The sequence below is a fragment of the Camarhynchus parvulus genome, chromosome 5, assembly GCF_901933205.1.
Source record: "Camarhynchus parvulus chromosome 5, STF_HiC, whole genome shotgun sequence".
Lineage (NCBI taxonomy): Eukaryota > Metazoa > Chordata > Aves > Passeriformes > Thraupidae > Camarhynchus > Camarhynchus parvulus.
In genome coordinates, this window is record NC_044575.1 from 30351752 (window position 1) to 30376012 (window position 24261).

Consider the following 24261-nt stretch of genomic DNA (forward strand, 5'->3'; position numbering starts at 1 on the left):
ATTCATTCAGCATATTTTACCAGCTTTCCTGCTGATATAACAAGAGATTTGTATTGAAAGCATCCCATTACTCAGATGAATATCATTGCTGCAGAGCAACTTCATGTCTGACTCTTTTTCTGTAACTTCCTTTGGAAAGAGCTTGAGGGTTTTTTTTATATTTTAGATGGCTGTGCATTTCTGTCCTCACCTACTTAAATGCTTTTGTTCCTTTTTTCTACTCTCAAATCTCTGGGGTAGTAATTTGGTAGCTTTTTGGTAACCGGTTGTCCTAGATATTTTCTAGCTTAAAGAAGTAACTTTACTGGCTGCATATTTGGTTAATTGTGTGAAACACAGCTTTCAGTCATAATCTTATTTAGATTTAATTATCCAGTAAATTGGTGTGGATTTTATTCAGAGGAAATATAAAACTGTAATTATTTGAATATTGGAGAAGAACTTCCCATCATATTTAACTGAAGATTTTAGAATTTCGGGAAGAACTGAACCTCTGCAGGCTAAGAATGCGTGCATCCAAGTGTGCATCCATGCATGCATCCACCCGGGGCGATGGGCTGGTGCTGGAAGGTACCAGTAGGCGGTGCAGGCAGCCCGCCCCTTGGCGCTGGCACCTCCCGTGCTGGGCCGGAATTCCTTGGCGAGGAGTGAGGATGTGTGCGCATCATGGGGTTGGAATGTTCTCCTCGTCTCAGGGTGATGTTTTCTGAACGTATAGCACAACGTGTGAAAGTCACACGTACGTGTGAGTTATTAGGACTTGCCCCTGGATCTTTGAAACTCAGCTGTGAAGAAAAGTTATTTGTAGGAAGAGTACACTTTGTAATTCTGAGCTAAAAATCTTGTGCTACTGGGATGAGTTTTTGGTCCCAGATAGCACAATACAGGAGTTTGTTTGGGTACATCAAGTAAGAGACAGTAAGTATTTTTGCTGAAAAGTCAACAAATTTGTAAAAGTGATGAATTTGTTTAAAAAGTTGTGCCATGCCGTGCTGCTGCTGGTTTTCCTCACAAAAGAAGCTGGGTAGTTTCAGTAGCCCTGTTTTGAGTTTCCAGCCAGTCTAATAGTGCTGCACAGTGTTTTGTAGCAGTCAGAAGGTGTCACTGTATTAAAAAAAAGAATTGAACAAATGCTGATGATTGATTCAGTGGTGATTTAGAGACTTTAGAAAAGTACAGCAGAATATTTCTTACAGGTTTTCACAATCACAGGATTTCAAGCCTGTGTGATTCAGTTTTCTATGGTAAGGTATAGAGGGGGGTCCATGTATTTCCCATTTATTCTCTCATGTATGCAGTTCCTCTGTATTATGTGTATGTAGGGGGTCTGGGGGAGGGTTGCGGTTTTCTGTTTTGTTTGTTTGTTTTATTTTTGAAAATAAGTCTTCAAGTTCTCTACAGGTGGACACTGTAATAAACTGCTGTAAAACCATAAATCTGCTGGAGCGTGTAAGAACCTTGCCTTAAGGTCCTGTTTCTATTCCTGTTTCTCTTTTCCCAGAGGATAATTCTACATTAGTCTGTACAGTCTCTCTCCTTAACCCTGAAATAGCCAGGGTCTTTGTCTTTTAGGAGCAGAGTGGTGATGCTGCACTACAGTTCTTCCTAGGCTCTTTCACTGACCTGTTGGGAGGCCTTGAGTTTTTTCTGGTTGCCGTACAAACTAGGGGGTTTTGCTGGCTTGGTTGTTTTTTTGGATTTGTTTTGGTTGTTGGTTTGTTGTTTTTTTTCTCTTAGTTTTTTTCTTTGGTGTCCTGTTTCAGACTGCATTATTCACATTATGCTGCTTTGCTGATTTCACTAGTGTATTATGTTCCTTTTAATTTGTAACAAAAGATGGCATGCTCATGGAAGCAACAGAAGTGCAAATGATCCCATCCTCAGTATGTCTTTTTCTTCCACTTCAACAAAATTGTTAGCAAGGATGTTAAAGGATTATTGCCTCAGAGTAAAATGTTTTTCTAGAGACAAAATTAAAAAAAATAATTGTGCTAATGAGAAAAAGTGGTTCCTGCAGTGATTTTGGTGTGGCTCTTAGTTTGAATTACTGTCCAGGATGGGGTTTTGATGCAAATTTGCTTTGCAGGTTACGCTTGGGTGTAATATTAGTGGACTCGGTGTGGTTTCACTCCTGATGGAGCCAGAGTTGAAGCTGTCCACCAGTTGTCCAAAAAGCTGAACACTGTCTGTATCTCACCACTGCGCACTGGATGCAGAGTTCTCCTGCAGTTACTGCTCTGTGTGCACCTAAGTGGGCTCACCAGTGTGAACTGTAGCATGTAAGGATATGACGGGCACATAAAATCATATCCTTGTAGTGCATCCCAGCAGGTACAGCCCCGTCCTTGTTGGTAATTTGGATATGTTTGCATTCTCAGAAAATTCTAAATTACTTTTAAAGTTTCTTCTCAGCAGTGTTAACTTCATGGTCTAGGAGCATCATTGTGTGGTAACTCTTATTGTTCAGAATTATGCTCCAGATCAATAGCAAAATAAAATCAGTTTTTAACATCTTGGGGTTTTAAGTGTGGTGCTGTAGCATTGAGGACCGTGGGCAGGGATTCTTCACTACTATCTCAAGGTGCATGTTGGATTTAGGGAAGCATATTCTTTAAGGCTATTTAGAAAAATATCTTTCACAGGATTTCTCCCTCCACCCTCTTCCACAAAAGGTTGGACGTGAATGAGGAAGGGATATCAGAGGTTTGAGTGGTGATTTCTAAAATGTCTGCAGTAAGTTGGATTCAGATTTGATATAAAAATAACAAAGGTTGCTTTTTGAGTGAATACCATGACAGATATTTGAAAACTTCCGTGGTATTATACCACTCTGGTATAGTTATGAAACAGTTTCATAATGATTGTTCAAATGTGAAACAACATTGCAACACTGAGCATCTCAAGAGGCTGATAGTGACAAAATAAACATGGAGATGCAATACACATAAGTGGAGTTTTCCACTACTGCTTGGTAAGTTTTATTCTGTTTGTGTAGAATTGTTGGAGCCTTGTTTAATGTTAGGCTTTTTACAGATGTTACTAGATATGAGTCATGTTCTTTTCTTCAACTGTAAATAGGTTTGGACATAAGAACTTTTCAGGATCTAGACTTCTTTCTTCTAGTTTTCATACTGGTATTCTGCAACTGCAGTGATGCTTTTCAGAGAGGAATCTTTAGTCATGTGACTATAACCTGGTATAACCAATCTGTTTGAATTACACATAACAGATTCTAAAAATCAAGGAGAGAGAAATATTTTTTGCTGTTGAAGTTGTTAAGAAAGTTTTAGAACCATACATTGTGACTGTTGAAGCAGCAGCAATTTGATGTGGAAATGTCAAGAACAAGTCTCTTTCTTGTGTATGTGATGAAATGTTTTTTGCCTTTAACTGGAGCATCATTCCTGTTAGGCAAAACATTGATTTCAGAATCAGATATCTCTCTTGGCTAATTCTATCTTTAGCTAACTCAGAGTGCTGAGTTCCAGTATCCAACATTTATGAACCAGTCTTAGTATTTCATCCCTCTTTCAAAAATTCTCATCCTGTACAATAAAGACTAGAAGCTTTTTCTTCATGCTACCTGTTCTCTCAGCTGCCCTTTCTGCTAATTAAGCTTCTCTTCAGCTTTGGTAGATCTCTCTAAAGGTCACCAATAGAGCAAACTAGTGAAGAGGATTACTCTTTGTAGGGATATTTTTTTTTCTTTTCAAGAAAGAACCTTTGAGTCAAGGCTCTTCCTTCCTCAGTCTAAAGGGGAAAAAAACCCCAAAAACCTTTAGCTTTTTCCTTTTTTCCTCAAGTTTAAAAAGATTGTTTATAGTAGACACTTGAATTTGTTTCTGAGAGGCAACACTGAAAAATCACTGAAGGCTCACTACAGATTCATCAATAGGTCACTATATCAATATGAAAAGATCGTGAACATACAACGTGTCACCTCTTCTCCATTAATACTTTTACAGAAATAATTTTTAGCTTACTCTGGTGTGTGTCACTGTAATGATGGAATAGATTGAATGTTTAACAATACAATTTGATCTTATTAATACTGATGACAAATCAGAAAGTGCAATACACAAAAGATTAAATATCAAGATTTTTGTTTTGTCTTTGCATTTTATCAGGTGTAGTTTGGAAAACATCTTGCATTAAAACAAAATGATTTGCAAATATCTATACTGACTTGTTTAAGCTGTCTGCCAGGAATTGCAATTAAATGACTGTTACAAATGCTTGTTTTCTGTTGAATAATTGAAAGGAGAAAAAAATCTTATTTAAATTACATGAAACCCTGAAGGAGGAAGTATAATGAAAAGTAGTTTAATTATTTTCTGTGAGACAGCAAAACAGACTGATGACCTTATCAGTATTTGTTTATTTTCTTGCATTATTGTATTGTTTGTTAACCCCAGAAAGTACTGGTTATGATGGAGAAAAAAACCTCTCTTAATAAGGTAATGTATTATTTTCAGCTCTTTCAAAATATATGACAAAATCATCCTTGTGTGTGTCAGTTTACGTTAGAAACAGTTGTGGGTAATGTTACAGAGCCATTAGCACTGACTTTCTCTGCTAAAAAGGCAGGCAGGGTATACAGAGCCCATGTTGGATACAGAGAGTACACGATGAAAAAGTTTCAGTCTGCAGTGCCTACTGAGGCGAAGGATTTGAGGATGTGGAAAAAAGTTCAATCTGCGATCTGTTTTTCTTCCCAGTTTCAAATACAAAGTGCAGTGAAGCTTTTGTTCACTTCTTAGATAAGTGACCTGCCAATGAACTTGAAATAATTTTTAATCTGAATTTTCCTCAATTCCTTCAATTTCCTTCAATTTTTTTCAGATCCTTTGTACTTTATGTACAAACATGAGGGTATTGCCATGAAGAGAGTAGGAATGAAAGACTGACATTAAGTGTTACATTCTTGTTCTTTTTTTTAATGTGTGTGGTGATTGTGCATCTGCAGGACACATAGGCCAGCAGCTTCTCGAGTTCTCCTATTGGGAGTGTCCAAGTGCTGTATAAGGTAGAGTAGATCTGTCTGAGGAAAGAGGCTAGATCTCCCACTCCAGTGTGTAAAACCACTGTATTCTCATGGGAAGTGGGAAGTGCAACTTGGGATGCATTTGTGCAGAAAAGAATTTATTTCCACTTTCTGGATAAAATGCTGTTGTTGCACAATAGCTGAAGAAACATGGATTGTATTTATTCACACATCTCTTTGCTTTGTTTTGGCACTCCCCTCTCTTTTGCCTCAGTCCCCATCGATTCTCAGTTCATTGCAGGACAAGCAGAACTATTTTTGCTGGAGAAAATGTTGTTTCTGTCCAAAATGCACAGCTTTGAGACCAAGTGCATGCCACACACTGATGATAAATAATCCTGCTTCTGACTTACCTGAGTCAAGACAGTGTGATGTCTCTACACCTTTTATCATTGATGTATAGACACAGTCCTCAAACACACTTATCATTAATTCTCAGACTGTGGTATGGGAGTTGGAGAACATGCTCTGGGATACTACTGCCTTTACCATCTTTGAGTTATCCTATTGAAAGGGCTTGAAAATGGGGTGTGTGGTGTGTAGCTGCCTTTTGTTTTGGGGCAGCATGGTAGAGATGCATTGTGCATAATACAGCTGTATTTTAAATTACATTGCGTGTAGATTCAACACAAGTCTATCACTTTCAAGGGCAAACCCAGGCAAATCAGACATTTGACCATAATTTGCTACATTATGGGACAACACCTTGCACAGTGCCTGAGAGAACTCCAGCTGATCAATTCTTTTGCAGCGGAGTTTAATCTAGGAAAGGTGCTACTGGCTTGTGCGAGGCAAATTGATAATGGAGGGTGTAAGTAGCTGATTTTTTTCACCACTGGAGTATTCTGTCAGGGAGATCCTGCCTTGACTTTGAGGCAGGGATTACAATCTCTTAAATTCATAAGCTTGATGAATTACTATTTCACTAATTTCCCCTTTCCCTGTATGACTGAGCTGGCTGGTTTGCAGATACCTAAGCAAATGGATTAGCCTATACATTTCTCATGTAATTTAAGACACAAGGAAGAAGAAAGATTTTCATGTCTGTCAAGTGGGGAGTTAGTATTCTCTGCATCTTTTCTGGTTTTCCACTATATAAAGAAAGAAATTCATTGTAGTATTGGTCTCGGAAATGCTGTTTAAAAGTCTGTGAGTCGTGGATAGCATCTTTTTTGATGTAGCATTGCTGTAGTACATGGTTATTTTTTTAGCATGACTCAATTATTTTTATAATTAATCAAATTCAGTATAGCTATCCTGCTTGTTTGTTTCTTCATATGGGATTTTTGCATTCTGGGTCATAATTATGTATTTTGTTTGCACATCAGACAAACTGCTTTTTATCCTTAGTATCTTTTTAATAACTTTTCATTGATTTACTGTGTGACTCGCTGTTGGTCCTAAAAAGTACCTCTTTTTTATTCCCCTTACTGAAAATATTGTCAAATCAGGCTATTTGTAACTCAAGTTTTCGTGCTTGAACATGCCATGCTGTAAATGTAATAATGGAATTCAATTTACAAAATGCATAATGGCTGGGTCTGCTGGTTTGTTGATAGAAGGGTAATAGAGATGTGAGGTTTTTTAGTAGCATGTGAATTTATATTTATGAAATGGTAATACATTAGTAATGAAAGGTGAAAAATGTAGCAGCTATGCTACTGACAATATTGCAGATATAGTGAAAGGGGAGGAAAACAAAATGCTGTTGCCTGGAATTTTTTATACAGGACCTTTATGGGGTTTCAAGTTGGTAGAGTGTCTCCTTTTGCAGCTTTAGTTTTCATTATGTAAATATTTATATGTTTGGAATAAGCCATTATTGTGTGATGGTTGATCTGAAAAAGTGACAGATGTTGGCAGCTTTAATTTAAAATCAGGATAGAATTTCCCACTGTGAACCAAACACTAGTACTTGTATATAGAACCTGTAAAATGATGCCTTAAATATCTGAATGACTGCTTTAAAACATTAACTGAAAAAGGGGTCTAGAAGTAGTCACGAATGGCAAATGTTCTGAAGTTTACATTAAAAATTTTATCGAGCGACATAAATATTTTTAGCAAAGGATTTTTCTAAAACTATGACTTTGACAAAGGACGCCTCTGCGTCCACATGTATTATGTGAGTAGGACTAGTAGTGGAGAATCTGTAAGTCTTTAATGGGAAGAGAAAACAAAATTTATTTTAGAAAAAGGAGTTTAATTTTGCAGGAAATTAAAACCAAGGATATGGCTTATGAGTACACTTAGAGAATCTAGCAGATAATTGCTGCCAGATATGAAGGAAGGACCTGCTTCCCAGTTCCCATGTTTCATGGCATGCCTCCAGCCTGTGTAACCATTATTTGTGCTTGTCTGTCTGCTGTGAACTGACAAAGGAACTGAGGCTGGCAGAAGGTTAGAAGTAGAAGAGAGAAGGAAACTATTGATTAAGTTTCCATCAGTTTAGGGATACCATTTCAAACAATCCTGTTCTGTTTGGTGTCTTGCAGAATTTTTTCTTCTTTATTGTTATGACAATTGAAAATAGAACAGTGTGGGTAAATATCACTAAGCTATTTCTATGTTTTGAAATACATAGATAAAGAATGTTTTATTCCTATGTGCTTTCTTTTTTACAACATAGGTGCATTTTAAAAAGCCCTGAACTTTAACTTGTAACTATCTCTTATCAAATATTTTTTGAATTTAAAGATGGATGATTGGTTTTTTGTTATTAAAATGTAAACTCTGGAGGTTTCCTTTCATGTGTAATATAGAAGAGCAGAAATTTTTTGAAAGTTTTTTTTCAGGGGTTGTTTGTTTATTTTTTTCTATTTTCATTGTGGCAAAAAATAGATCTGTTGAGAAACTTGGTCCTGTACTTCTCCTTGCATGAGAAACCCTGAAGCTTCTTCTTGTTGTTTTTGATCTTGGTACCGTTGCTGGATTTTTGTTGGCTTTGTTCTAAAGCTGTGTGCATGTAGGAGTTGTTAAATAAACATTAGACTTGTCAATATAACTAAGGTTTCCTGCAAACCTTGCTCTTTTGAGCAGACTTTGTTCCAAGTTTATGAAATAAACTCTGTGAGTTAAAATCAAATTTTACTCTGTTCTGCAGATGGATGCTTTGACTGAGCTTTTTACATAATTTGTTGTGCTTTTACTTCACCATTTATGCAGTTGCAGAACTACAAAGCTTTTCAATATGTAGAAATTTATAACAGATCTGTTTATTGAGAGAGGGTCTCTTACCCATTGTCTCACGAAAACTAGTAAAATAGCAATATCCTTTAAAACATCACTTACTAAAATGTTGAGGTGAATATTTCCCCTCAATAAATTTTGCTTTCTTGATGTTACGGAACTCCTCATATGTGTTCTTTACAAGTTCTTGTTAAAGCTGTTAATACAACTGCTTTTGCAATTTTAGAAGTGCTGGAATAAAACAGCAAAATGAAATACTGAGGATTAAGTAGACTGTTGGAGGTTTTCAATCCCTGAGTAGACAAAGCCCCAACCTACATGGTCTGATTTCAGTTTTGAGCTTCTTTTGAGTAGCCAATTGGACAAGTTGACCTCTTGCAATCCCTTTCAGTTTGGATTACTCTATAATACTGTGACATTAACACATAAGAATTGAAACAGTTTCAGGATATTGTCAGTCTCTAATGCAGCTTAGGAAACTTCTTTTTAGGAACAGCAGATTTGGTAAAAACAATTATCTTTCTCCAGAAGATTTCCTTTACCACTCCAGAATACAAAGTGTAATTTGGTTTTGGAATAAGACATGCAACATTCACATATGTGGATCCATATGCATGCAATATATAAACCTTCTGGTTTTTGCCAAGTATAGCCTATACTTAGGAATAATCTGTAATCTTACTGAAAATGCTGTAACCTTTCTGGCAATGTACTTTGTAAGGCTCTCTTGAAACCTTTTATTTCTGTCAAGGTAAAGGCTCCTATTTTATGTTTGCACTCATATTTTTGACTGATATTTGTAAGACAAAAAAAACAGCTTTTTAAAGTTACTGACAATTTGAAGGTAGAAGAGCTGCCAGGTTTTATGCAGGTCCATTTGATAATTTTGTATAAATTGCTTGATAGGTTTACATAGTTGCCAGTAACTTTCATAAAATCATTTCCACTGAGTTAGAGAAAAAATAGAGTTGAATTTCTGTTGGTGGAAATGTATTAGCGTGGCAAGTTTAGAAAATCAAAAGTCGCATTATCTATAGACAACAGCTGGACAAACTTCCTACAGACTTTTGTTCACAGCATGGGACAGCCTTGGGGAAAAGAGGCAAAGGGCTGCTTCTGCAGTCAATGCAACTTGTCGATACACTACCAAATTTTCCAGTTAATGCAGAATGAGTACTGAATTTATGATGATACTGTTCTCACAACATACCCCATCAAGTATCCTTCAGTTTGGAGTTTGAATCTAAATCAGTAGAGTGAAATTTTAGCTAGTGGCTTTGTAGTTCGGAAAACCCTTTATGTAATGAGCAGCACCCTCAAATATGCACTTTCTGAAATAAATAATTACTTGGCAGGCTTTGCCGAGAACAAAGTCTTGCTAACCTACAGTGCATGCTTATTAAGTTTGATTTATCTACAAGTCAACAGTTTTCAAACTGGGTCTCTGAAAGCTGCAGTATGAAATTTGAGCATGTATTAGATTGGTTCATTTTGCCCCTGTAAGGCTCTCATACAAAGGACCATGTGCTAATCATGTACTAGCAGGTCATGGAGATGCTTCTGAGAGGGCAGTGAAGAGAGAGCATCAGGATTTATGGATTCTTTTCTAGGTCTTTGAAAGAGAAGGTGGTCTGCCATTTAGATCAGTAGTTACAAACAAAATAACCAAGCTGTTTGCCTGTGGGGCTTTTTCTTTTTCCTTGTCTCAGTGAATCTAAGGGAGATATTTAGCTCCTAATAGTTCTCATTTCAATTCAGTGAGGCATAAGATTTGTACAGAATATGGCTTTAGCTTGTGGAAATGTTAATAGTGATTTGTGAGAAAGTTGCAGGACACCTTGTAGCCCTGGTGCTTGATCATGTTAAAAATTTAAAGAGTACAAAAAATATTTTAGGAGGTGGGGTTTTGGTCCAGCTGAACAGCAAGTTCTGCTTCCATTTGCCATTGTTCTGAATGTAGTCTGGTTTTCTTTAGTATACCATACAGTTCATTATTTAGAGAGTCTGTTAACTTTCCACCACAATAAACCAGATGATGCATTCCTTTGTCAAGTAATTACTTACAAAAAGGGGGATATACATATGTAGGGGTTTTAATTAGTTAAATGTATAAAGTAAGAAAACTTTTGAAGATTTTTATGCTATATATAACTGTCATGAGGTATTAGCCTATCAATCACAGTAATACATAAATTAAGCTGTCAGGGAATTCTCCTGTACCTTTTTAGTTTTAAATATAAATAAAGTGCATGTAATGAGCACTGTTGCTAAAAAAGGAGTTCTTTTTGAGGTTGTGTTGTATCTGTAATGTACTAAGATCATTCCTGGTGTAATCCCATTGCTCCTGTTTGGTTACACTACCAAAAACTTTGAACCATGAAATTTAAAGCAAGTATGTCTTTCCAAGAGCAATTTAAGTAATTAAAGAGTCAGTGTCTCTAACATTAAAGAGTAACAGTCTTTAACATTTCCACTTTTGTCTGCCCAGAGGAACCACTAAGAAGTCAATATCAGCCAAACTGCCTTACTAATTTACATGCATACAAGTCTCCATATACAGACTTCTATTCTGTGAAACAATTTAAGGTGTAGAGATCGTGAATGGCTTTGGTGCTTAATTATAAATGGTTTTTTGATCCTTTGACTTAAAAGTCCCTTCTGTGAAAATTTGGCCTTAACAGATGCTGCCAAAGTTAGGATGAGGACCAAAAGATTGTCTCTGCATATACACCTTAGTATTTTAAAAATAAATAAGAAAAAAAGATATGTGCTCATTCATGATGCAGCTCATAATCTAGATCAGATTCAACCCAGAGAATAATTTAATTTTTTTCTTGCTAGCATTTTACCCTGATGAGAAGAGAAAATGGGATTGAGACATCTAGGTAAGCTTGAATGTTGTTGCACTTGACCACAGCTGTACAGCAGTTTCCATGAAGGGAAGAGGGAATCAAGACAGAAGTTTATTTAAGGAATTGGTGTGTACTGTTGCTTGTTGTGAGAGCAGCAAATATGGTTATGGGTGTCCATGAATATGCAGGGGTCCCTGTATGGCACTGACTATTTATTGTGACTCTGAGTGGATATATATGATGTCTGGGGTATTGTAGGCGAGTGTCCCTAATAAAGAATGGAAAAGATTAAGGAAATGTGAATATGTTGTAGCTGTAATTCAAAACAGTAATACAGAGTTAAGTAGCAAAGGGGGAAAGTAGCACTTGATCAATATAATTTTTAAGAGTTTCTGAAGATAATTTGGGAAGGAAGTGAAGAAGTCAAATAGCTATGCTCTTTCTAAGGGATTAACAGAAGAGCTCAAATGAAGTTTACATACTGTAAAGTGACATATTGGGAAGAGAACTGGGAGGAATGCTGCAAAATAAATAAGAATGGAAATCTAATAACGCAGGATACCTACATGATAGGGAACAGCAGCTGATCCAAAGAAAGGTAAGCTGAATGTCTGATGTTTCTGTTACTGTAGAATAAGTACAGTATTCTAAGTACTGACGAAGATGAAGAGTTCTAATTTTTTTCCTGCAGTGTAACCAGAATTAAGCAGGAAGAAGGCTATAAGCTCTAGCTCCTGTGGCTTCCTAAGGATAATAAGTACAGTTTTAGAAAGTCTTGATGGAAGCCCTGACTTTTAATGCACTTTGAGTTTTGTTTTTTAAAAGGGCTGTGAGCCAAACAATTCTTGTTGAGTGCTTGGACTCATGTACTTAACATGCCAGGACTTCACTTACAGTGAATAGTGGTTGAGTAATTGAAGTGGGATGCAAGAGGTCACTGTTGCACTTTCTCCATTGTGTGCTTTGATCCAAACCAGTCTGGGTTCCAGGGAAGTGCAGAAGGATGACCTCAGGGGAAATTACTTGTTCAGAGCAATGTTTACTTCATTTAAACACCTTCATTCCTGAGCCACGTGCATCAATGTGTTCTCATCTGTAAGAAAAGTCAAACAAAAAGCCACCCTGTATGTAAAATTAGTGTACTAAAGTTTTGGGGTTTTTTTCTCTATTAGACTGCAGATTCTGGTCATTTGTGCTATGCCCTTAGCTTTCCTTTAGGAGAAAAGTGCAGTCACAGGCTCTCATAAAGGATAAAAAGGCATTGTTTGGCAGAAGACCGCAAATTGTGCAAATTCCTCTGCAGGGAAGCTTGGCCCTTTCACTGTTGTTTGAGTGCTTTAGTGTTTAGGTGGAATATTGCACACATTTTTTTTCATTCTTCTGATATGCAAAATAGTCTGAAGGTTTCCTGGTTTTGTTCAGATGGTTTTTGCATTCTTTGCGCAGTTTGAACATTTCAATGAAATGTGCAAATGGTGATGCATTACTGTCTGGAACTGAGGCACAGCAGATAGATGCTATACCTCCTGTGGTATCATGTTGCGTTAGAGCACTGAGCAATAACGTAGATAGCTTAATACTATTTAAAGGCTTGTATTTTTCTCCTTATCTGAGTAATACTTTTTAAAGCTTATCTCTGAGTTGGCTTCTAGAATTTGTTTCAGATTGTATCTTTTGTGATTTGACAATGTGGCAAGAGGGTAGTTTATTTCATTACACATAGGACAGATGTTTGCTCCGTACTGATTCCGACTCATTTTCAGTAAGGTGGGGTGACGATGTTAGTAGCATATGGTGTAGCAGAATAGGCAGCTAAGAGAAGGTGATTAAGGTGTATGTTTCTGAGTTTCTGGGGTTGTTACTTGGTAGCTGTCTTGTGGGATGGTTAGAAGCAAACTATTTTCGGAAGTTTCACTGACAAGTTTTTAATATATTTGAAAATTTTAACACATCTTTAAATTAATTGAATGTTGACTATTCAATTGTGATCATTTGCAGTTTTGTTTTGTAGCTTGGTGGTGTATCATGTAAGATTTTCCATTAAATATTTATTGGAAATGGAAGCAGGTTTTTATTTGAAGTTTACTTGCTTTAAACAGTAAGCTTCAGGACAGTACTTGCGGAACCAGGTTGCACAGCTGCTGTTAATACTCCTGAGAATTTGTGATTTATTTCTTGAAGTTAACTATTTCACTTCTAAGAAGGGAAATTTTCTTGAGGTGCACTGTATAGCATATACAGCTAATAGCAGAAAGTGAAAAAGAATTTAGTCTGGTTAAGAGAAAACTTTGGCCTTTGTTGTATGGAAATTATAGCTCTGCCTCAGTTTCCAGTAATGTAATTGTCACTTCATCCACTTGCTCATATAACCAACTGTTTACCTACAACAACCATTTTAGTGTATTTATCTGATGAATACAAAGAAAAGAGAATTTACCTGAAAATTGCACAGAACAAGTGAGAATGCATAGAATATTTTCTTTTTTGTCATCTGTTTGACACCTGAGAATGCATTTGTGTAGTTGTGACATTTAATCTCTTGCCTGTTCAGTGCTCCTCCCTCCAGGAAGCAAATCTTTCTTTTTGTGAAGCAACAGTCATTTCAGCTAAAACCCAATCTCTGGGTGAGCTACATATATAGAGAATTCAAGACAGGGGAGAGTTTTCCACAGCTGTTGAGTACTTGTGGCAAATGCCTATTTTGCTTTTATCTTAAATTGACTCTGCAATAAATTCGCCTTTTGACCCTAGGACTTTTTAAGAGGTTAAGATTAGTAGGTTGACTTCTAGCAGTGTATTAATTTTTTCATGTCTGTTTCCATAAAATATCTTGTATGAAAGAAGTTAAATTTTATTAATTTTTCCATATTACTTGACTCTATAGTTGGTTATTATGGAAATTCTTAAATAAATCACCATTTTAAAAATGTTTTTCTGCAGAATGTATCTTTTCCTATTCCACTGTACAAATATTGTTTTTTTCAGTTAAAACCTGTATCACTGCAACACTTGGCTGGAGACAGAGACCCTTGGTTTCAACTCTTAGTTCCATTCCCTATCCATTGCTCTCAGTTTTAAGAAGAAGGCTATTTTGAATTTTCAGAATAGAAGGGAAAGTAGTGGAACTTGTATCAGTGTCACTGCTTGATCCCGTTTTAGTTACATTCTTGATGAATTACATACAGTTCACAAAGATAGCACCAGCTGAAATGTATGTGAGGATCCAGATAGATTTGTCTTTCTGGGTTTCATTTCTGTGGTATTTTGGTATTGTTTGCATGAATGATTGTTGAAGTACAGAACAAAATGCTGTTAAGTTGCAATGGCTTAACTGTCCATTTGAATGTCACAGGTAGAGGAGGATGATGATACTGAATCACCACATGAAGAAGAGAAGGAAGAAGTGAAATGCTATTCAAGAAGAAAGGTATTTTCTAACTGGAGCCGCTATGAGGATACAGAAAAAGAGGGACAGAATGAAGCTGGGGAGTCACAGAGAGGAACAGACTTCAGTGTTTTGCTTAGCTCAGCAGGTAAGCCTTTTTCAGTCTGTAGAGCTTTTTAGTTTTGTATTTGGAGACATGACTACTTTTCTGGCTGTTGTCCTTGAGGATGAAACTCCACCCTGGAATACCATTCCTGTCTGCCTCAGTATGTATTTCAGAGTGTTGAAATTCTCCATGGGTGCAGCCTCATAGCATGCAGGCTGCACAGAGCTGTGAGAGATGGGGAGTAAGAGAGGGATGCTGGCTAATGCATTTATGGCCTTCTGGTCAAAAGATGGGTCTGAGTATGTGCCGCATCAAGTAACATTGAGCTTATTCTTGCTGATCTTGGTTATTGGGTTGCTTTCAAGGAAACAAAAGAAGTTGCTGGTATGACAAAACATAACAAACAGGCAGCTGCTTGCTCTTGTTTGTTTCAATAGAGATTTGTGATCAGCACTGTAGAAATGTGTGCATGAATAGCAAGTGTTGCTCTCGTTGAAAATAACAACCAGTTGTTTTCCTCTGTTTAGAAGAGATAATACAGGAGAAGGTGGAGGGACGATCTGTACTAGATGCTGGGGTTATTCAGCCATACACTAATAGTACAGGGTTGTTACACTAAAAACAGTTACCTAAAATTATTTTAGAAACTCTTGATGTGCCATTGTGTTGGAATACCATTCAGTAAAAAGCTGCAAACAATGCATTATGGCGGTTTTTGTAGTACCTTGGAAATTCTGCAATCTCTCAAATCTAAATAATTGGATTTTTCAGTCACAGCTTGGAAGGGTAAGTTAGAAGTTAGCTACAGTAAAGAAACAAAGAACAGAGATTTGTTTCTTTGTGCAAGAATCAATTTCTGAAGTTCTGTTTCACATGAACATTGTAAACTTGGGCCTAAGCTGTCAGGTTTTAATCACAGTATCATGAAACGTGTATTAACTTCTCTGAATCTTGTGTTGCACAGAAAACAATGCTGGAGTCAAGGCACATAATATGGATCTCAGAAATGTGTATCTAACAGAGTCTGGGGAGCAAAGTAGATGTAGTAATTCAAAACTTCTTAAGCAAGAGACCTGTCCTGAGCTGCCATGTCTCCATGGTTCAGCTTTTTAATAACTTCAATAACTAATAGTTAGCCTGCAGAATGTCTTTAAATTGTTCTGAAGAATAGTACTTTTGAACTGAGGATATAACAAAATATGTTTTAGCTCTTTTAATTTGTAGTTTTCATGAGTTATACTTCAACATATGTATTACCTCCCCATTTATTTTACTCTTTAGATTCTCTTAATGCCTCAAATAATAATATTGAAGGTAGTGTTCATATATTCATCCTATTTCTTAATTCTAAATCTTTGATTTAGAGAGTGCTTTATTTTAGGGTATATTATTACTGTTCTCTAGATTGAAATAAATTGATAAGAAACTGCAGTGGAGTAAAGTACTTTCTTTTGGAGGAAGAAAAAAGTACCTCTAAACAATAATGAAGATTTCTTGGAGTGACATAAAAAAGCAATTTGTGTCAGCAGTGTTCTTTGTTCTTTAGCTTCTTTGGTTGATGTGTGAAAACTGGGAATACAGTCATTTATTTGTAGTGGTCTGAGAAGAAGCTCACACATCTGCTTTTTTTGATAATTACTGTTGTTAGTATATTGCTGTTCAGCATTCTGAAGATACTGAATAAATTCAATTTAATTGCAACAAGCAGTTAGGGAGTACAGGAGAGGGAATGGAGTAAAAATTCCAATTTTTCATTAATACCAAACCTTTAAAAACTCTTAAAATCTTGTTATTTACTACTAATGCACAACTATGTAATTAATACAGCCAGTTAAGAATTCTTTAGCAAAGGCTCAGATTAAAAACCTGTTCTCCTATGTAATGGTTAGGTTCTGTAATATTGAATGCAGGGTCCTAAAGAGAGTGTCATCCTTCAAGATAAAACTTGTCTTATCTCAGAAAATATGCTGTTAATTGAATGAGATAGCATAGAAAAAATCATTTGGGTCAATGTAATAAAGACAGAATTAATGCTGGTGGCAAAGTTAAATGGAGGAATTGCTGATGTCCGAGGAATTAAAAGTCCTTGGTACTTATTTGTTTAATATAATTTATAAATGCATCTGTGTGTAATTCTTTACTTAAAATCAACCTAAAAATAGAAAATGAGATGTTATGTGATATGGGTATCATGTTGATAGTTAGCATTAAAGCTTTTAAATCTAATACATAAATATTACTTTTGCTTGAATTAAGAAAGGAACAAAATTATGCATTATTGCACTACATTTTTATTGTTAGCAGAGGAAGGTGGAAAGTGAAAGTCTCAGGAGGAGAAAAGAGTTTGCAGATACTTGCGGAGAATGTAAAGTCTTTAGGATGTTTTACATTATGTCTTTCAATAGGTTCTGAAGACAAAGACTGTGTTTTTAGGTTTTTGCTTATAGTTCCAGCTTTCTCTGCTTCATGCCAATCTCTAGTGTGGCACTGACTCTGTCTTTTGAATCTGATATTTAGGCCTGACTAGTCCCAGACTGTCTCTTGACTGCATGTTCTTTCTCTGCTATCAGCCCTTGCCTGCCTACTATTTCTTCTCACTCTTCCTTCCTTCTGTTGTTTTTCCTGTTTGTTGATTTCTGTTGGTGGATCTTTTTTCCGTCTTTTGTTGTGAACCAGCTCCCTCCAAATATATTTATTAAAATCCAATTCTTTCAAATTCTGTCAGATGCAGAATTCTTGCCGGTCCTGGTGATCCCCAAGTCTTGGTTGTTCTGCTTGGCATTGCTCGTTTGGTTTCGTTCACTACCACATCTTATGTTCCTCTTAGTTTCTTTCGTTCTCTAGTCAACCCCAGTTTATTCTTTCAAGCTTCCAGTTCTGGTCTCCATTATAAGCTGGTTTTTCCATCTTCTCCCCACATTCTCTGCCATGATCCCCCAATTCCTACTCAGGTTACTCAACAATATAAAGTGACAGACCATTGTTTTCAACTGTGTTAGGGATATCACCATAGGTGAGGCTGCAGAAATATGCAAGGTGACAATTTGTGGTCAGTGTTTTACCTAAAGCCTGTTAAATGCAGACTTCTCCTACAGTGGATAATCTGACTCTCACTCAAAACTGAAAGTAGGAAGAAACTTAATTCAGTTGCCTTGCACATTGGGATGACATGCAGAAGACCACTGAGGAGGTAGATGCGGTGAATGGTTGTTCAGTTTCAGCAGATCTTGTAAAAGTTAGGCACAAACTCAGATTTCTAGAAGCCTATACTTGGCTAAGTCAGGTCAGATTTTTCACAAAATGCACAGAGCATACCTCGTTCATGCAAAATCATTGTGCAGTCTGATTTCAAGTTATTGATTCACGGTGGGAAAGTGTCACAGTTTCTGAAGTGCTTTCACACAAAAATGTTCAAGTCATTCTCTGGTTCCTTTACGAGGGGATGGTAAGGGGAGGATAAGGAAAAGCCACCTGAAGCAGACAATAGACCGTGAAAATTTCTTACTGAAAAGTTCAAAAGGCAGCTGAAAATAGTCTTAAGAACTGCCAGATGCCTTTGATAACAGCTGATGTCACTGGCCTGGTGGAGCTTCTTTGTTAGGGCTTATTATATTTCTGTGTAAAATAGGTATCCTGGGTTCAGATTAGGTTGTTAAGTATGTTTCTTTTTTCAGCATTTTAAAATGCATGTATTTTTAATTGTCTTGAATATAGCAAACTTTTCTGTGCTGCTTAGCTGATATAAAATACAAGTCCCATGTGAAGCCTTCAGGGAATGGGTCTTGAATCAATTTAGTAAAAATGCTGTTGAAGCATAAAGAGCAAGAGAAGTGGAAGTGATAGGATAAACTTACTTTGCGAGCAGAATCTTGCCATGTTTGAAGAGCTGCCCTCATTATTTGAAAGATGAGGGTTAAGTGACCTACAATAGACTGAAGTTGTTAATCAGATTTTTGGCTGTGAATAGATTCTTTAAAATATGTATTTTTAAAATATCATTATAGAGCTGATCAAAACGTATCCAGGCACTTGATTACTTTTCTTTAAACATGGTAGCATTAGCAGTAAACCAGCTAAAAATTGCCAACATACATACCCTCAATAACAGTACTTGGATTGCAAGATGATGATTATCAAGATGAAAAAATATCATTTTGGAGATGAATTTTTTCACATTTGGGTTTTTAGGCCATGGCTGAATAATTCTGGTGCATTAAAGATTAAGATAGAGAAATGCTGTGCAGTTCAAATAAAACTGGGAGAATGATTTTGATATTGTAATAATACATATAATTTATAATAATAATACATATAATTTCTATAGGTACCTATCAGTTAAATACAATAAAAAATGTAGAATAAAAATCAAAACACTCACTGGAGCATAATTGTAATGAACAATAGGTATAAGAATTGTGAGGCAACAGTTACATTCCCTTCCCTAAACACTTGATCTGTTTTTTTAACCTCTTTCTTTTGGGTGTGTGTTTAATTTTGGTATGTCTGTGCTGCATTTTTGTCTTTTGCAAGGTCAGTACATGCTTGAGAATTTGAAGTACACAAAAGACCTTTGGCCATCTTGAAAAACCTGAACAGATAAACTTGTGGAGCAAAGCTTGCATTAAAAATAGGTTTTACTTTTCTATCTCAAGTAGACAGTTTTCCAAGGTTTTTTTTTTTTTTGAAAAAAGAAAAATCTGAGTGAAGAGTAAATCAGTTTTCTTTTTTTTAATGGTAATTCTGCTCAAGCAAAAAGAATGGCAATAACAGGGCAGAGTTCAAGTACTAAATAAGAATCCTTTGAGTTTTAAAATCATAGAGAATAGCTGAAAATTAGTTTTCTTTACAGAAATGCTTAACTCATTGGTGATTTGGATTACTGTATGTATCAGTGTCCCATTTTTCAGTGGTACTTTCTTGACAACTCAGCTATTTCTTGGCCAGAAATTGACCAAGAAGTTCAACTGATGCAAAACTTCTATGTTCTTACTGTTCCCCAAGTGACATGATCTCTGTGTGGAGCACAGAAGTATTGGTTACTTCTTATCACTTATCATCAGCTTCAAGATACAGATGCCAGGTTACTGATTTTGAAAGGTGGTTGCACTGTTGCACTAAGGGTTGGTAGCGGGTCACTTAAATATTGCTAGTTTGTGCCACCCTGACATAAATAGGTAGGGCACGTGCTTTAATTGCATCTTTCTTTATGTTCTCTGTTTTTCATTCCCTAAACATTCTCTGAGTTTCCATGACATGCTCTCCTATCCTGCTTTTCCTTCTAGCCCCATTTCAGCACATCAGAACTTTCATTTCCTTTTTGATGGTCCTCTTGTAGATAGCATTTCCCATCTGTGGAGGGTTCATATCCAAGTGGTCTCATTTCCATTTGCATATGTGTTATTTGCAACAGGGCTGTCTGCAACTTTGGACCTGTTACTAGACCTAAGAGATACTTCTTCTTGCTTGTGAACCTGTAGGCATCTGAAATCAACAAAAAAATGGCCTCTCCTGTACTCCTTTGTCCCAAACAAACAGAAAAAAACTCTTCCACAATAAAGATTTGCATTGAAATCACAGGACTTGGCATCAGTGAAAGCTGGTTCTCCATCTGCTCAGTGCTTCTTCCTAAACTGTTCCTAACATTACAGAAATTCATCTCTTTTTTTTTTTCTAATCAGACAAGCCAAGCTGTCTTTTTTCTTTTTTTTTTTTTGTCTGAACTAAAAATAAGACATGCCAGATTTTAAGTATTAATTACATTTTCTTGATAAATATGTTTTCCTGTAATAGGTATTCTGTGCTCATTATGTATGCTTTCATATCTGTGCCTTTATCCCTCCTAAGTTTTATCTAAAATATAACCAAAACTATGATTGAAGTGTGGAAGTATAACATGACTCCATGATTTGAATATAAATGTATAAATGTAGCATAACGTCTCTTCATTTTAACATTCTGATGTCTTAGAGATATGTGGCTTTAAGTATCAATGGTAATACTGTGTAATTACTGGTAAGTAATTTAAAAAATATGAAGGGTTTCAGTATTTCAGAGAAATTTGGATGCTTTATGGTTTAGAATTGAATAGAGTAAGATTCACAGACTAAAGGGGTTAAATTTTGTTCCCATTAAAATCAACATGGTAAGCTTTTCCCCATTCTTTTAACTTTTCACACCTTGAGTGCAGTAATTTATTTGTGAAGTTCCAGATTTCTGGATTTAAGAGGTTTTCTGGCCAATATCCTTCTCTAACTCTGGGTTCTTAATCTTTTGCTGCTACTTTATATTGATGGTAATTCTGCTGAATTGTGTTGAAGTATGTTTTGGTTATGAAATCACAAATAAGTATGTGGAAATGTGGAGCAATTTGTTCTTATTCGTGTCTTGCTGTTCTCATGTACGCTACTTGAATTTGGAGGTTTGAGACGTAGATAAAAATGTCTATTCACCTGATTGACTGTTTCTCTAGTTCAATAATTTCCTTTGTTTTTACACAGCCCCAAAACTGTTCTTCCTGACTAGGCTTCATCTTGGTCATCTGTGTTTCAGCCACATCATCTCTGACATTTCTACCACTGAAATCCCCTAACCAAAACTGAATTACTCTGACTCTGGTATTCAGATTGTACATTTCTTATTCTGGTATTCATTTCCAAAGTTCAGTGTGTTATTGCCATGACATTCTTGTTCACTTTTCTCCTGCTTTTACTGGTTTTTACTTATTTTGTTCCATTCCCTACTTTGAGTTTTTTAAAACTGTTTTATTTTCATTATTGCTTCATATGACTTTTGATTGATTTGATTTTTTTTTCTTTTGATTTCCTTTTTACATTGTGATTCTGTTAAATTCTGTCCACTGTTAAATCACCTGAATTAGACTGTAGACTTTTTAAAGTAGAGACATTTTTTTCTTATTGATAAAGTACTGTTTCTTTTCCAATAATGACATTAATAGATATCAATTCTATGGTAATACTAAAAGATGTTGATTGATTTGGAGGAGCTGTGTTTGTTTTAATCATAATATTTTTGTTCCATCTCTCAGCAATTTAGAGAGAGAAACAAAATAGAAACAGAAATTCTACAAAGTTTTCTAAAGCTAGAAGTTTTTGTTTATGGTAAAAATGATAAGACTATTAGATGTAGCAGATTAGTTTAATTGTAGAAACCAGACTGCATTTGCTGTTCTGTTTCTCATAAGTGTGCATTTATTCCTAATATCTGTTAACAAGCAAAATAACTGTGATAGGAATGTTTTCTTGTTCATTGATTCATGTTCCAAAGAGGTGTTGAGATCAGCCTGCATGTAAACTACCATCAGAAGAGACGGCAAAACCTATTCTAGCAATAGTGTGAGAAGTTCATTTGCGTGGAATAGTGCTGTTTCTAAGCATTTGGAGTCAAAGAAGGGCTGTGAAGTAGATAGTGCTCTAAAGGATATGGAGTGCCTGTTTCTTCCTTAATTTCATTTACAGCTCTTCCTTTCTTCTTATTCCTTGTGTAATGCTGAAATTCTCCTCAAATCTTGATGGCTTGGACTCTCCTTGTCCTGCTCTTCTTTTAATGCTTTTGATTTTAGTGTACTTTAGTCACACCTATTAATTTTGAGGTTGCTCTTTTCCTTGGTTTCATCCTATTGCTCAAGAATTCCTGGTTCCTACATCCAACTTCTAGTCTAGGCTTTCTCTTAACCCTTTCTCCGCCTCGTATTTTTGTCCAAATCACTTGTTTGTTCCTCATCTGTTCTATGTTCTCTTGTCTATTTATTGTTTACTCTCAGCTCATCAGGGAAGTGGCATCTTCAGTGTTTCTGGGTGTTGTATGGGAAGATGGTTCTTAGCACTTCAGAGATTTTTTTTTCTGAAACAGCTTATTTTTTGTCTAGATTTGAGTAATTTTCCTGAAGAATGTCGAAGATATATTGAGCCTTGCCAAAGCTTGTTTTAAAACAAGAGTTGTATTAACTGTCTATTCCAGCCTCAAGGGAATTCTTTGTATTCCTTTGTTGTCCTTTGTTGCAAACCAAGCCCTTGCATGTGTAAAATTGTGAACTAAAAAGTCTTTTAATAAAAGTCACGTTTGAGGGTAAGAATAGGGTGCAAGTGGGGAAGAATTATATTTTCTTTGATTCTGACTAATTTTCAACCTTTACTGGAATGTGAATCAGATGACCTTCCTTTGACAGTACATGCTCGTTGTCTGAGTTTACAAAGCATGGTATTTCTGAATATGCTGCAGATAATTTGGATTATAAAAGCTATGTCTTTACTTCTTTTTATACTGTTGACTGAAATAGTCTGTGATAATATGGGTTTCTTTGACTGAATATATACATGTGCTTCAATATACAGGTAATGTGTCACTGAAAATTGTGTATCAGCTTGCTATGAAATAAAAGGGGGCAGTGTGGAAGAACTATTTCAAGATGGGAATGATTTAAAATCATGATCTAGCTCTATTGATTTTTGTGTCATAAAGGCTAGTGACCATAATTGCAGATATTTATAGCAATGAAATTTTGATTCAAGACACTTGCTTAACCTTCTGCTTGGAAAATGCTGGCAGAAAGGAAGTTTTAGAAAGCCAAGTGTTATAAATTGACAGTTCACTGGTAATAGGAGGTAATCTGAGTTAGATTTTTTTTTTTAATAATAAAGTGCTAGGGGTGTAAGCGTAACAGTTCCAGACAGCAAGTCTGTACAATTTATATTATTCAGGTAAAGATACTCTCTTTGCTTTGTTCACTGTTACCTTTCGAATGTCCAAGGAAATAGACCAAAGTGGTTCTAATGGAAAACAGCACTTCTTCCCCGACTTCCTTACAATGGTGGTTTGTTAGTTTGGTTTTTTCCCTTCTAGATGTGCTTAATGTTTCAAAAGGCAATAGAAGATAGAATTTGGCATGACAGAATTTGAAATTGCTTTATATTTTGTTTCTGCCCTTGATAATAAACTAAGATCACCTCCCCTCTTCTGAAGAAAAAAGTTTGAAAGACACTTCAGTGATATTATGGATTTTGGCCCATCACCAGATATGGATCTCATTGCCTGATTGGACTACATGAATGGTGCAAAAGAGCTGGCAGGAACATGAAATGGAGCAGCTGGTGAGAAGTGAAAGATCTTGTAGAATCAGTAAAATACTGGAATTGCTATTGATAATAGTAAGGGTGGTAGCATGCATGTGTGTTGGGTTAAGTTGGATTATATCCAGGTGCCTACTTCTGATTCATCTTAATGTAGATTTGCAGTTAGAATATTGACAACAAGTAAATTTTCTATTGCAAATAAGTGTCTACAGCCTTTCTTGCTTTAAATTTTCTTTTGTGTAACTCCACATGGTTCTGTCTGCCCCTTCTTTTATGTTTCTTTTGTTATTCCTTTCATAATGCCTTATTAATTGTTTCCTTACTCTTAGTTTTATGTATCCTGTTTCTGTCTCACAGACAATTTTATTTCTGTGAGCTGTATTTGATTATGAAAAAAGGAGGAGGAAGAATAAGGAGGAGGAATAGAAATCTCTGGGAAGAATAATCTAGCCTCTTAGAGGAAAGTTGCCTACAAATATGAGATGACTAAATTAACTTGTAGAAATTTGATCTGAAAGCATCAGATCTCATACCTTTACCTTACAAGCACAGTTTAACTTGTCAAAAAAATTGGTCTTTATAAATATCTCTGTGTA

General features: G+C 36.0%; 1 protein-coding gene across 1 annotated transcript in view; it reads left to right on the forward strand.

The window, feature by feature from the left end:
- The window catches only part of AVEN (apoptosis and caspase activation inhibitor), an 88519-nt gene that overhangs the window by 5000 nt on the left and 59258 nt on the right, over nucleotides 1–24261 (forward strand). The window contains exon 2 of the mRNA XM_030950039.1: nucleotides 14438–14618. Coding sequence (XP_030805899.1) covers nucleotides 14438–14618 — 181 coding nt within the window. The remainder of the gene's footprint in view (nucleotides 1–14437; nucleotides 14619–24261) is intronic.